The sequence below is a fragment of the Centropristis striata genome, chromosome 7 (genome assembly GCF_030273125.1).
Source record: "Centropristis striata isolate RG_2023a ecotype Rhode Island chromosome 7, C.striata_1.0, whole genome shotgun sequence".
Lineage (NCBI taxonomy): Eukaryota > Metazoa > Chordata > Actinopteri > Perciformes > Serranidae > Centropristis > Centropristis striata.
This window is the reverse complement of record NC_081523.1, coordinates 21,654,139-21,668,293: the sequence shown is the minus strand read 5'-3', so window position 1 is coordinate 21,668,293 and position 14,155 is coordinate 21,654,139. Positions and strand designations below refer to the sequence as shown.

At 39.0% G+C, this 14,155-nt stretch overlaps 1 protein-coding gene across 1 annotated transcript in view; it reads right to left on the bottom strand.

Moving 5' to 3' along the window:
* Positions 1 to 3,142: 3,142 nt before the first annotated feature.
* ipo11 (importin 11) overlaps positions 3,143 to 14,155 on the bottom strand; it is a 141,710-nt gene continuing 130,697 nt past the window's right edge. The window contains exon 30 of the mRNA XM_059336479.1: positions 3,143 to 4,948. Within this exon, the coding sequence (XP_059192462.1) occupies positions 4,784 to 4,948 (165 nt within the window). The 3' untranslated portion in view covers positions 3,143 to 4,783. The remainder of the gene's footprint in view (positions 4,949 to 14,155) is intronic.

Here is a 14,155-nt window from a genome sequence, read left to right as displayed (position 1 = left end):
TTCAGCACAGTTTGTTATTGATTCTCTTTGCTGATCCTGCTCCAGAATCAGCCATAACAATGAAATATAAAGTAAAAAATATAATTCCCCAAGAAAGTCTCCTCCTGGTTCCTCTTTACTGGCTAGTGTATGTCACAACTTTTTCCTCGAATGATGTAAACCCACAAAACTTTTCAACTGATTTCACAGGCAGTCAGACCGGCATTAAAATAAGAATAATATATTGAAATAGAGGCACAAGTATTAGGTTGGGACTGTAAGATAACCAGTTTAAAACCCCTTGTTGCCTTAGAGCAAGAGCTTTTACACAGTTATGATCGATAAGGCATGTTACGTATCATTGTTTTAAAGGGGAAATAGCTTGTTTAAGCTTTGAAGGCTCAGTAAAACGATTGAGAGATGTCTGATGTGTCAGGGATCGATATGGGTAAATTTGCTCCTCATTGACTAGTAGTTGAGACGGACATTGCTATTGATTTTAGAGGAAAAGACAACAACAGGTATCTGTGAACAGAACTGCAGTTGTTCTACATGACATGACAAATGGGATTTATTAGTTTCCTAATAAATAGAGAAATTCTAAAACAACAGTCAAGGGCAGACTATGGATTAAAATCCTGTCTGTTGAGATATTTCCAATATTTGGGTACAATTCAATTACTATGACTCAGCAGGATTGTTTCTTTGATTCGATGTATCTATTATTTAAGTATATATAATATAGAACATTCAACAAATGCAGCATATGATATTTGGAGAGAAAAGAATCAAAAACTCATTACTTGGAAACTGATTTTTCTTTACACACAAGTGGCTACCTCTTGGTCTGAAAAGTGAACCAAATGCTTAAGTGCCTTAAACCTGCATTATTTCTTATGACCACTAGGGGGCGCCTACACTGATTGTATAAAAGTCTATGAGAACATTACCCTACTTCTCATTTTATTTATTACTTGAGTTAACATCTTCCTAATGAGTTTATCACATGATGTTAATTCTGTAAATTTTGGTTTCATTTAGAGTAGCTAAAAAAGTAGCTAGTAGTGGCTGTCTTGTGACTGCAAACAGCTACTTTTATAGTTTTTATATTTTCATTGATATTTTACTCTCCACATGCAGAAAATGTTAGTTCATCCTAGGAAATGCACTGACAAATGTCTATAAATGCAGATGATGCAAATGAACTGTTAAAGTTTTGGAGGGAAAATGCCGCTGTATAATGATAATCTTTGGAGTGAGGAACAAATCCAATGAAGAAAGAAAGTTATAGATTAGAGCTAATCCTCCTGCTCTCCTCTATCATGCATTCCACGGGATAATTAACACAAAGCCTCCGCCAATCGTGTACCTGTGGCTCTTATCAGTCTCTAAAGGACTACGCTGGTAGTAAGTGTAATAGGAGTGAGGATGAGAGAGAGAGAGAGAGAGAGAGGAAGAGAAAGAGGAAGAGAAAGAGAAAGAGAGAGAGAGAGGGAGAAGAAAGATGAATGACTGAGTCCGTTGGATTAATAGTGTTGGAGAGGAAGAAAACGCAGGGCGGGAAGTGAAGATGGGTGTAGAATCCTTAATCGTCTCTTTGCACTCTATAAGCCACTCGAGTGACCAGTTGCCAGAAGTACATTTATTCTTGAGCACTTAAGACAAATGGGTCGATGCTAGCGACTGCCGCCTTTGCTTTCTTGTCCTTAGAAGTCTGTAGCCAAACTTACAAGAGAAGCTGTCAGTCTGTGGAAAAGTGTACTAGAGTTATTTGCTTTGTAGAGCCTGTAGTTACTGAGCAGCACTGCAGATACAACAGCTACATACAGTATGTAACCATCAAAAAAGTTTCCCACTTGTTTATTACTGCAACATTTGCTGACTACTGCAGCATTTAAATAACTCCCTGAGAGCAATACAATGTATGGAAAAAGCAATATTGCTCTTTTGTTCTATGACAGGTCAAAATAATTGGTCATCTTTTATTGAACTATTCTTTAATTTCTAGTGTTTAATATTCATGAGTTGCTTATGGTGGTAGTAAGGGGAACTCAATAACAGGACAATATTGCCCTCTAGGAAAGTAGCATGATGATTTCAGTGGTTTTAACTTTGGAAGTAGAGAAATGGTGGAGATACACTGGATCAATTAATGTATGTGAAGTTAATGGATCCTATTAATTTTCAATGGGAAGGAGGAGATCTAGATGTGCGTTGCATAATGAAGAACTACTCAGTGTATCTGAACTTGCATAAGCGTAATGCAAATGATCAAACTCTGATAAAACCGTCAAACTGGGCAGATCTGATCAAATATGAAATCAGGATTTTATTGCTGCATTGCATTTCTTGCCTCAAAGGTTTAAGAAACGTGTTTTATTCTGCACTGCTTAACTTGAAAAATTCTAAAGTTTATGACCCGGCTGCCATGTTGAAAACAGCCGAGCCAGAACCAATCACTGCCTATCAAACTGACCAAAACAGAACATCTTGGGCTCTGGCACATCTTTTCTTTTGTTTGCAGGATTTTTTTTTGTACCTCCACCATAAGAGAGACATCAAACAACTTAGAATCTGGAGACAGTTGAGTTGCTGTGTCTCATTCTCAAATACTGGTTGGGTTGGTATTTGACAAACTGTGAGGGACACTCGACTATTAACCACTAGTATCTTCTTCAGAATCACATAATGCACATTTAAGTATGTAAATGTTGCAAATTCAATTCACGAGGCTAGCCTTGCCAAGCACTTTTACCAAGCACTTTCCTCTGTTTCTGAGGTCCCTCCAAGCTGGTTATAGCATGCAGACCAACCAGTATATCAGCAAAATTAGTAATGGAAATACACAGACTAATAATTTGGCTGATTACTGCATTTTATTGAATGCTTTGGAAAAAGCAACAAGGATTATTTCCCATCAAAGCATAACCAAATTTAGAACCAAAAAACATCTCTCTACTGTACTTTGTGTTACGTTCTAAACTTCATAATTGCGGTCATTTACAGAATCAAGTACAGAAATCAACTACTGCTTAACTAGTTAAGAAATTAACGTAATAGTAAGAAAGGTCTGTTGAGTTTCAAGGATAGGTAAGGCTGAAAGCATAAGGCCGTAATTCTGACTGCTACTCAACTCTATCACAGTGTCAAAGGAGCTAGTGTCAGGATTATATCCTTCCCAGGGAGGGTGACCAGCGTAATGAGAGCAAATAAAACCATAGTAATCCACAACTTCCAGAACAATAGATTTCAAAGGCTGGTGAGAAAAGTAAAACATTTTTTTTCTCTATACGAGTTTCAAATTATAGCAAATCTGTATTTTTTTAAAGACCATTTTGGACTACGTGTAACAGAGGTCCACGTCACTTTTATAAATGTTTTCTTTCAACTATTGAAACATTTTTGTGCCAACAATAAGTCATTAAATACTTTTTTTATAATGTAGGTTTGACAAACCTCCAAATAATCAATTGTTCTGATAAAACCTCCTGGAGGTTTTATCAGGAAGGAGGAACTGGAGGAACTGGTTCTTCTGTCAAATGAGAAAAAACTGTCAGCAGGACAGCTACACACAACATGATGTATTTTGACTCATAAAGTCACAATGGGGCTTCTCTAACAGCCACTTAGGTCAGAATTCATCAAACTCCTTCAAATTAAATAGTAAAGACACAACCTAATGGCATGTTATGTTTGCAGTCAGTCTATTTTGTACATGTTAGCACTGAGACATGGAATATGGCAACAGTTCAAAAAGAGCCTTAATGCAACTAAATTAGCCTAATTTGCACAATCCTGCTGCACTGCTCCAAGGCCTTCTACCACTGTGTTGAAGTACAACGATGTGAGAAGATGTACCGTTGAGAAAAAAAGATGAAAACAGGTGAAACAGCTTTTGGTTATTAAAGTGCTCTGACACACCATCAATTAGCAGCAGTATGTATATACATATAAATGTGGTTCAGCACTCTTACAAATCAACCATTTAAAAATCACTCATTTAACAGTCAAAACAAAATTTCCCTCTAACCCAACTCAAAAAGAAAGAAAAACACTTTTCAGTTCACTCAGTAGTTACTTCAACTTGACCTCTGGTTATGACAAAAATTATTATATTTTTTTTTAATGGAAGAGAAATTAACACAAAGTAAAAACAAACTAAAAAGTAAAATATCATCATGCAGAATATCATCCATACTTTACATACATACAAAATTACATTTCTTTTTTTCTCTTTTTAAGAATAGATTCTGTAAACACTGCTTTAGGTCCTTTAGGTACGGTTTATCCACATTTCTGCTACAATCTGTTTCTCCGTAGAAAATAGTCCGAGGCTCCTGCTCTGGCAGCTGCAGGTGATTTTTCTATACTCCTCAAACCCCCAACTCATATACCATCCGTGCAATTTTCTACCCATTCCACCTTAAAACCACAGAAAGAGAAGAAACTAGAAGAAATGAGTGGAAGCTCTAGTGTGGTGATGTTTTATATGGGTGTAGAGGTACTCTGACATTTAGACAATAAGTACCCACATAGACCCCATTTAGATAAAAAAAAAAGGATGTAAAGGAATCCAGATAATAGAGGAAGGGGTGAAAGGGTGTCAGCTGAGGACAGTCGACAAGGCTAGGTCTGAATACAGATAAGGCATAGCATGGGTAGAGGTCGGGGAGGGTTGGATTAGGAGTCCACACGTCGGGCAGATTATTAGCCTTTCCGGTATATTTTCAAAATCGGGGTGGTGAAGAGGGTAGCATTAGGCAAAGATGTTTGTGTAAGGTAGTGAAGGATTTGCAGATGGGATTCAGAGGCCTTGGAGGAACTCCTGGAGCTGTCTGACGAGCTCTGTGTCCACGGTTTCCATCAGGACCCCGAAGCCCTGGTCTCCCATCATGGCCTGCTGCGCCTTCAGCTTCTCATAGACAAACTGCTGGAGAGAAATGCTGTGCACCGGGTCCTCCAGGGCCAACTGCAGCAGGATGAAAAAAAGAAGGAAAATTACAGTTTGGATGCAGCCTGAGGAAAGTGTCTCCAAGTCAGCTTTTTGGGTTACAAAGATATTAAATTTACTGACAGTAAATGAGCTGCTCGTATTCTGTGACATTTCCAGTTATTGGTGCTATTGCACAATGAATACCAAATGAAATAAATTTTGACTTTTTGTCAGCAACTCTAATAAATCTTCCTAATTTCTTGGGGAAAAAATGCACACTGCACACAAGCATCATTTCTTTTTCAGCTTCCTTCCATCATGAGTAAATACATGGAGGTTGGATATGTTGGCAGCAATTATAGGTGTGATTCTACTTGGACTGTTGAAGCAAATCTGGAATTGGAGATTTCCCTCTCTCTCACATTCAGTGTTGCAGATTTGCTCATGCTCACTCAACTTGGAACATTTTGTAAGGAGATTCAGTTGTGGTTCTGGCTGTGAAAGTATGGGCTTTGAGATGATTGTTCTGCAGGGGCTCCAGGTTTGATTTTGTAGGTTATAATAGCTTAGGAGTGCTCTCTCTACCACACTTCAGTCTGAACACTGTGCCCAGCTTCTCTCACATCGAGCACTTTGTATTACAGCTTGAAGAGTTATTCTCTTTTTTAACAGGGAACATCTTTTGCCTCATGCTGTCAGTTTTCACACCTTTTTCCGCAAAGTCTGTCAAGCTTGTTTTTTTAACAGTGGCCTCCTGGTCGATCCAACCATTCAGCCCAGCTATGTACTGCACTGACTGCTGTCATATCAGTAAGATCTCACATTCAATACTGCTGGGCTAACTGACATGAGGGTGAGTAGATAACTGACAACTGAGGTGAACTTCTCCTTCAAATTCCTGGATGATTAAGGGCTGTCCTGTGTACAAGGTGTATGGATAACTGAAACTACACTGATTGCAAAACCATCATCTTTAGATGCTTATTGTGGTTTATCTGCCTTCATTGTTGTCTATAAATGTAAATAAAGTCTTAAAGTAATAACGTATTATCAATTTTCATTGAAATAGATGTCTGTTAAGTCATAAGCCATGTTTCCATTAAAGTCGAAGCTAATTCTGAAGTAAAATTTTGTTGCATTAAAGAAAATGCAAATTAGAGATGTTTCCATCAACTGGTTTAGAGTGAATAAACAAAGCTGCATAAATGTACTTTCATCAGAAGATGGCAGTGTATTGCTGTAGGCTAATCCGTCAACAAACAGTAGAAGACGAAGAAATTGCACGAGAGAGGAAAAACAACAACAAAAAGAGGTTTCTAATCAGACAACTTTCTAATTTGGCCAACCATGAAGGAAAATGGAGAGTCTTCAGGAATTAGATTCAATTGGGCAATGTATGCTTTTTCTTTCATGTCAGCTCGTCTTGACCAGCAGAGCGCAAACAGCTGATCAGTCATGTCAGTTAAATGTTCGTCACGTCAGAACGTATTCTGAAAGTCTGTCCATCTCCCATTTAGTGCACTAACATTTATTTTACATATATAAAGGAGACGAAAACCACTTCAAGCAAGCGCAAAACTTTTATATGCTTTTTTCTGTTTCCATCAAGCAAGTCTCAGCGAATCTTCAAAATGTGAATAGACATTCGTTGATGGAAACACAACTATTGTCCATCGTAAACGAGGCAACTCAATAGGGATTGATGTAAATATTTAAATATTTTTATGTTTGTAGTATGACCAACTGGGTGTCTGTGGTACATTACAGCTTTGCAGCCACAGTGAGCTGTTAGAAGAAGAGCTGCAACTGATCAACGAGGTAGCCAACTACTTTCAAGACACAATCAAAACACTTTTTCTCTGTTACATTAAGCAATCTCTTTAAAATAACCAAATTATATAAGGTATATAATTGGACTGGATGTCGGTGCTCTCCAAGTATCCTACTAGTTCAACTTTTAAACGCAAAGCTGAACCGACAAATGATTCTTTTTTAGAGTAACTTTTGACAAAAAGAGGAAGAAAAAGCACTTCAGACATGTTACCATTTCCAACGTTGACATATACATCCAACACAAACCTCGCACAAGAGAAAATGATTCAGTATATGCAGCCGCTGCCATTCATCTTACGCAGACGACAGCGCTGGAAAAATAATCCTTGACAATAGAGTAAAAAAAGCATGGAAAAGTTGGATGGCTGACCAGGGCCGACACATTTGTCTGGGCGAGCACACTGTCATTTATTTTCTGTGGAGTGCAGCAAAGGCAGAGGAAAACACAACACCACGGAAAAGTTTGAAGCCTGCAGTCTGTTTGCAAATAAATTAAAGGAGTATATGCGTACTGTGAGCAAACCAAAACCAAGTCCAATTTTCAGTAAATTATATTTTATCTTTGCCATGGAGGTTATGTTTTGGTGTGGTTTGTCTGTTTGCCAGCAGGATTAATAAAAAGGACAGATTCACTTTAGGGCATGCCTTAGCAGAGGTCATCTCTCTCCAAGACACCTTCTGGTTCAAATAGTATAAAATGTGCTTTCTGTATTATGACAATTTTCTTTGAATTTGAATCAGCCATGTGTCCTTCAATCAACAACAGGTGCTATTAAAGTGAATATTTGTGTCATTAATGTGTGTATTTTTGCACCTGTATGCCCGAAGCTTGATTCTGCCTCTCTCACTTGTTTTGATCTCCCCACAAATTAATTATTGTTATTATGTGATGTTGACCCTCCTCCCCCAACATTTTGGAAGCAGGCCGTGTACTGAACGACATAAACAAAAACTCCCTCAGAGACTTTATCTTAATCTATGATACACAACCTTGACATTTGGCCAAGCCTGTGCACTCTTACTCATGCAGTCTCAGAAGAGCTAACACAAACCCCCAAAAAGAAAAGAAAGAAAAGAGGGGGTCCTTTAAGAAGCAGAATATTGTAATGACAACTCTTGGTCTCTAGCCAATCATTGGAGAGAATACTTGTCATGCTAATTAGTTCTTTGTCATTACAGTGCAATCAAACTAGTGAAGAGTGGCTGTTGGAGAGTGGCTTAATGGAAAAGCTGTCATTTAACCTGCATAATTACCTTGAGCACAAGGACCTGCTGGATATGTGTGTGTGTGTGTGTGTGTGTGTGTGTGTTTTTTTGTTCTCCATACAGAGTGGGGACCGAAACAGGTTTTTAACCAACAGAATGAGGACAGTTTGGAGGAATAAAGACATTTCTGCATGTCCTCACTTTTTTAAAAGCCTGTTTGAAGATTCAGATTTGGCTTTAAAGTCAATGTTAAAATCAGGTTTGGTTAGGGTTGGGTATTTTGTTGTGATAGTTAAGGTTAGGGTACAGGGCTAGGGAATGCATTATGTTAACGAGGGTCCTCACATAGATAGAAGTACAAGAATGTGTGTATGTTTGGAGCCTATGGCACAAACAACTCTAATATGCGAGAGCTAAATATATAGCTCTTTGTAAGCATTTCATAATCACTATGATCCTCTTAAATATCTAATCTAACTGGGATAAAACCTTAATGATACACATCTGCATAAATCATAATAAATATCAGATATTAGTTCTGGTTTAGTAGGGAGAGAGGCAATTACAAGTCTACAAGTCTGCTGGTACGGTGTATAATGTCTCCGCCAGAGACACAAAGTATTAAAACAAAGACATAAAAAGGTGTGTGCTTGGATGAGCTCTTCTAGGAGTGTTTGAAGAAGTTGTGTAAATTTGAAAAGGATAAGATGCAACAGATGAAGAGAGAGTTAAAAAGAGAGAGACATCAGAATGTAAAGATGTTTCAAGTAGACACAAGCTTAAAGGCAAAATGTTTTAGATAGCCGACAACAGAACGCTGAGATAAAACGCAATATGCTGAGGACACCTGCTGTGCCGAGGCTCTGCGCACTAAACATTGACACAAAGCTATGTGAAGAGTGGAAGCTACCAATAAGAACAACGAGCATGATCCAGTGGGGAAAAACAGAGGCAGAGATGAAAAGATGAGAGAAAGAACAAATGAGGAGTGAAGCAGGAAGAGGTGAGGGTGTGATTGCTAAGCAGAAAGGAAATGGGGGAAAGGAAAGTGGGTACACGGCAACATAAATGCTACAAGAGAAAGAAAAGAGGTTACTAGGAACTGATGACGTGGTGGCAGAGAACACCATTAAGAAAGTGACTGACGGAGATTAGATGACGTGTGATGCTGCAAGAGCGGGCAGCTGTACTTCAGTATTCAGGACGGAGAAGAGGAGGAAAGAGGGGAGTAGGCAACATGAGAGGAGGCAGAAAAGATGAAGAGAGGCAGATGAAATGTGAAAGCCCTCATCTCTAATGCAGTCCCTGGACTACTGCTGCCCTTTTCCAAAGCAAACAAAAGTAAAGAGTCCCATGCCATTACTGTAAAAACCTCAGTGTTGTTCAAAATCGGCCTGTGCTGGGGATTTTGAGCAACTCCCAATACAACACACACACATATACACCAACAAGTGTGCCATCAACCTAGATATGTTTACTGCTCTAAGCTCTGTGAATGACAGGCCCACACAAAGGCGAGCACAGTCGTATTAAACACGACTGTTGCGCGAGGAAATCTAGGATTAACAAGAAGATGCAAACTCATCATAATAAACTTACACAAATTAAAACAAGTGGGCCTACTAAGACTCTATTTTATTTAACCTTGTGACCTTCCAAACCTCAATTATTTCTATTCCTCTCCATTTACCACTCTCGTTCCTCTCACAGTCATTTTCTCACCACAATAGGCTGCTCTATTCAGTGGAAAAGCACATTTGTAGCAGAGGACATTAAAGGAAACCAAGTCAGGCAGGCAATTGCTAACTGGAGTTAATGATGCAACAACCTGTACTTTTCCAGCCTTTATCTCATATCCCGTGGAGCCTGATGTCTAACTGCAAACACACAAATACAGTACAAGAGTGCGTGAACACATGCACTCACTTCAGCGTGATGTAATGAGCTGTGGGGCTGTATGATGTACTGAAGTGTAAAGCAAGAACTGTAGTGTGTAAGGGGATGCTGACAGTGTGAAGGTTCAGAGGATTACACTCCGGGCAGATGTTAATTTCATCAGCTAATTTATGACACATCATCTACAGGCCTAGCCAGCCAGTCGCCCTTGGCAATGCTGACTAGACTTGCGAGCCGCTCTCAAGTGGTCAGAAATTACTCAGAGCATCATATGGCTCAAGACAAGTGGTTCTCAGCACACGTTTTAACAGCTTGACAGCTATATGAGACAATAAATCCAAGTGCTGCTGAAAAATGGCTCCTATTTTTTTCTTTTTTCTTTGGGTGTGACAACTGTTGATGGTTCAGTTGAACACAGTCTGTTCCTGTCTGGGTCAGTTGGTGTGGATCATCAGGAGATACAATGTGGTGAAAATCGAAAGATTAATCATTTACCTTCTCGTGCAGTTATTTTTAACATGTTATTATAACAGTTATTTTAAATATGCTGTATTTATGATTGGAATGGGGATGCCGACATCAAATGAGCGTGTGGGATAAACAATAATAAAAACAAAACTAACTGAAAACAGTGTGCAAATGGCAAACTTGTTTGATGTGCTATGACTGAGAGTAGCTGTTATTTTAGGATCCACTAAAGTGCAGAAAGAGCCACAGTTCATCTGAAGTTCTGCCATCGTGTTTCCACCCACTACCTCATCCAAATTATGCAATTTCCCCCTCCGCGCATCTTTTTTGTTTTCCACACGTATTGGAGAAATTAGCAAGGCAAACTCTTTTTTAGGAGTGTGCCCTTTTCTGTTTAAGGTGAGGCCTGTTATAGGAAACTGCAAGAATGTGTCTTTTTGTGGTATTTCAGCAGATGCCAAGACACGCAACTCAGTGGGTTTTCTTTTTAATTACCAAGTGGCAACCTCCAGGTTTGAGAAATAAAGCCAACATGCAGATGTCAAGAGCTGCAGTAACTTGAATAGCAACTTGAAGCTGGCTCCGAAAGTGAGTCAATCCCTATAGATTGCCATGTTAAAATGCTAAACTATACAGCAGATGTTTACAGCCAGTAATAAAAGCTAATTTCCTGTGAGAGGGCTACATTTTACACAACTCACCTGTTTAATGACTGTTTTGATCGACACATGGGTGACATTCAACCTGCCTTAGCTCTGCCCTCAGCTCCGCCCACCTCTTTATCCATTTTTGAACCAGAGTTTTACAATGTCTCTTCAGAAAGCTATAGGCAATGTAATGTCCAGTATGTTAATGAATTACAGTTTATGCTATTTCGTTGAGTATATGTGCCTTTCTAAATAAAACAATTTGTGCAAGTAGGTATAGCTCTGATCTTCTTCACTTGATTTATATATATTTGCTCTGACGTTACTTCTTACAAAATGCAGGACACTGCATACGAACAAAGCACCAATCAAATAGCATCAATAATGTTTCAAAGAACCAGAACGGCACTGTGAAGGATTTATATTCATGTCTTGTAAATGGTGGTTCACAGACACATCTATTAATCACTACTCTAATTGACAGTGTGATCTATACAGTGGGACTTCCTGCTGTCACATATGGATACCATAGTTACCATGGTGTCTGAACAGCCTGTTCTCCAACACTACTTGACACAGAACAGATAGTGGGACAGGCTTGGCCTTTCTCCAGCTTTTTCTCTGGGGCATGAGGGGGATATAATGAAAGAACTCTCTCGGGTAGCTGATATAAGGTCAACATGACACATACAATTGCAAAAGCTTTACTTTATTCTCAATGTACCTCTGTTTAGGATATGATGTATTTGATTTTATTGGTTTTATATACATGCATTTACAAAGGAATGAGAATAGAATACAAAATAGATTCAATGCAAGTACTGCCTTAATGTGTTTTTTAGCCTATTTAACATTTTGTTGTCCATATATTCTACATTTCTAAATTATTAAAATGTCACTAGTAATGTGAACTAAAAAGTTTTAGCCAACTACTGAACATAGCATCTCATAAAATGAAAAGTTCTCACGGTAAAAGAATGGACTATAAATCAAAACAGTATTAAATCCAAAACACAGCAGCACTTAACCAGGCAGCACAAAGAAAGAACAGGTCACCTTAGTCAATAAAGCATTAAAAACATTAATCAACAACTGCTAATACTCTTAACATCTCCTGCTTTCTCTGCAAGTCATTTTTACTGTGATGAATAAATGCCCTTTTCAAGATCCCCAGTATATTTACGCAATAAATTCTCTTGGCAAGAGTTCCTGTCCTAACACATTCACAGAAATATGGCTAAAATATGGCCGTCTGGTGCCCACGAGTAGATGACCAAGAGAGCCAAAAAAAACAATATTAGAATATAAATGTTTCAGCATGAGTATGTCTAATTTTAACAGCTGGTTGATAGGAGTTAATCGTGTTCGGTTCAGGTCATTGAGGTAAGTTGTACAAAAGAGAAGTCGCTGTTTAAGATCTAACGTTTGGATTGTCACTAACATGAAACAGGAGAGTAATAACGGCGTGCGGATGTAAGAGTAAAATGAAGGCAACAGAAAGACAGTGGGAGGAGTAGAGGTGCTATAAACAGAGAAGAAAGGAGTGTCTTCCCCTGAAGAGAGGTGTAGCTACAACAACACACTAAATGGAGTAAAAAGAAGGGAGATAAAAAAAACAAGTGATAAAATGAAGGACAAAAGCAATCTGCATGAAGATAAAGAACACAGCCAACCCGATGGTGCACGGACCAAATATTCCTGTCGAAGCAAAAATGCAGGGGGAGGCAAGATGAGACCAGTGGAGGCTCGAGAAGGAAATAAATGGAGTGATGATGAGAGAAATGGAGTGATGATGAGAGGAAAGGAGAGAGGGAAAGTGACATGCCCCCTGCTGCGGCTCACTGATAAAGAAGCAGTGGTCTTCATGCCTTGGAGAGAGGAGAAGATAAATGAGAGGCAGGATGAAAAGAGGAGAGAGAGACAGATGAGATGTGAAGAAAGTGGAAGGGGTTTGGTAGTTGCCTTGCGAGCAGATGAAGAGGGGAAAAAAGCAGAGAATGCAAAATAGGGAAGTGGAATATACCTGCTATGAGGAAAAAAGAAATAACTAGAAGGGCATTCGGAGAGCACGGACTTCCACCAAGGCCGTGCCCAATCTTGCAACATCAATGAAAATAATTTGTGTGATTGATATATTACTGCAAGTTGCTCATTAGTCTGCAGTATCTGCTAACCTGGCTGGTCAAGGTTTTGAAATGTTAACATCAGAGCAAATACAGAGGAAAAGTTGGAGAAGATGGGCAGCAGCTATCATCCTGAGCATATGGACATGCAAGACCTCCTCTGCATCCATCTCAATCTGCACATCAGAGAGGGCACCGAGGCAGGAATGAAAACGAGCTAACCCTGTACTTTGTTTCACTTAGACTTGCTGGATCCTGGATTTCAGGACGCCTCAGTTTCACCGTGCGACTCTTTCTCTGTGTGCCGATCTGTTGGCCACATTGTGCTTTATGAAGAATAATGCACAAATTGAAGGAGCTGATTGGATTGCATTTCCCTGGAGCTGTAACTTGCACGATTTCGTGTGACAAATAAAATTGATTGATTGATTGCTTTTTTTTGTCTTCTATGAAAAGGAACTATGGAATTGAATAGCGATAAAGTCTCATTATATTCGAAAGAAGGCAGACATCTCTACGGCTGATATCTCAAACACTCAGACCAAAACACTCTAGACTGATACATAGCACTACAGGCAACAGGGAGAATATGTATTCTTTTTTATTTGGGGAAGAACTGTCTCTTTACAACATATTGAGAGATAATAAAAATGAAGATGGTTGCTAGCCTGGTCCTTAATATTCTCTCTAAAGCCATCACAACTTTAACATTTGAGGGGACATGTTAATAGTAGATTTAAAGGCATGACTGTCCTTGATTACAGTAAAGAATATGGGATGCAAAGGATTGTTTGTATATGTGCATGCCAGTTTTTATGGAAGCATATGTGTGAGTGTGGCTAATGAATATTATGCATGAGGGTGAAAGTCTCTCTATATGTGTGTATGTGTTGTTGCACTGGCCTGGTGGGAATGGGCCTGCTGAATATCCGAGTCTGACACTAATCCAATTACCTCAAGCTTCTCCTACTCCAACTCCTGCAGATATCAGCTATCTGCTAATGTCCCCACATACACTACCACGATTTAAAGACACCTACAAACATGGACATAGAGAAAGACCTATATGC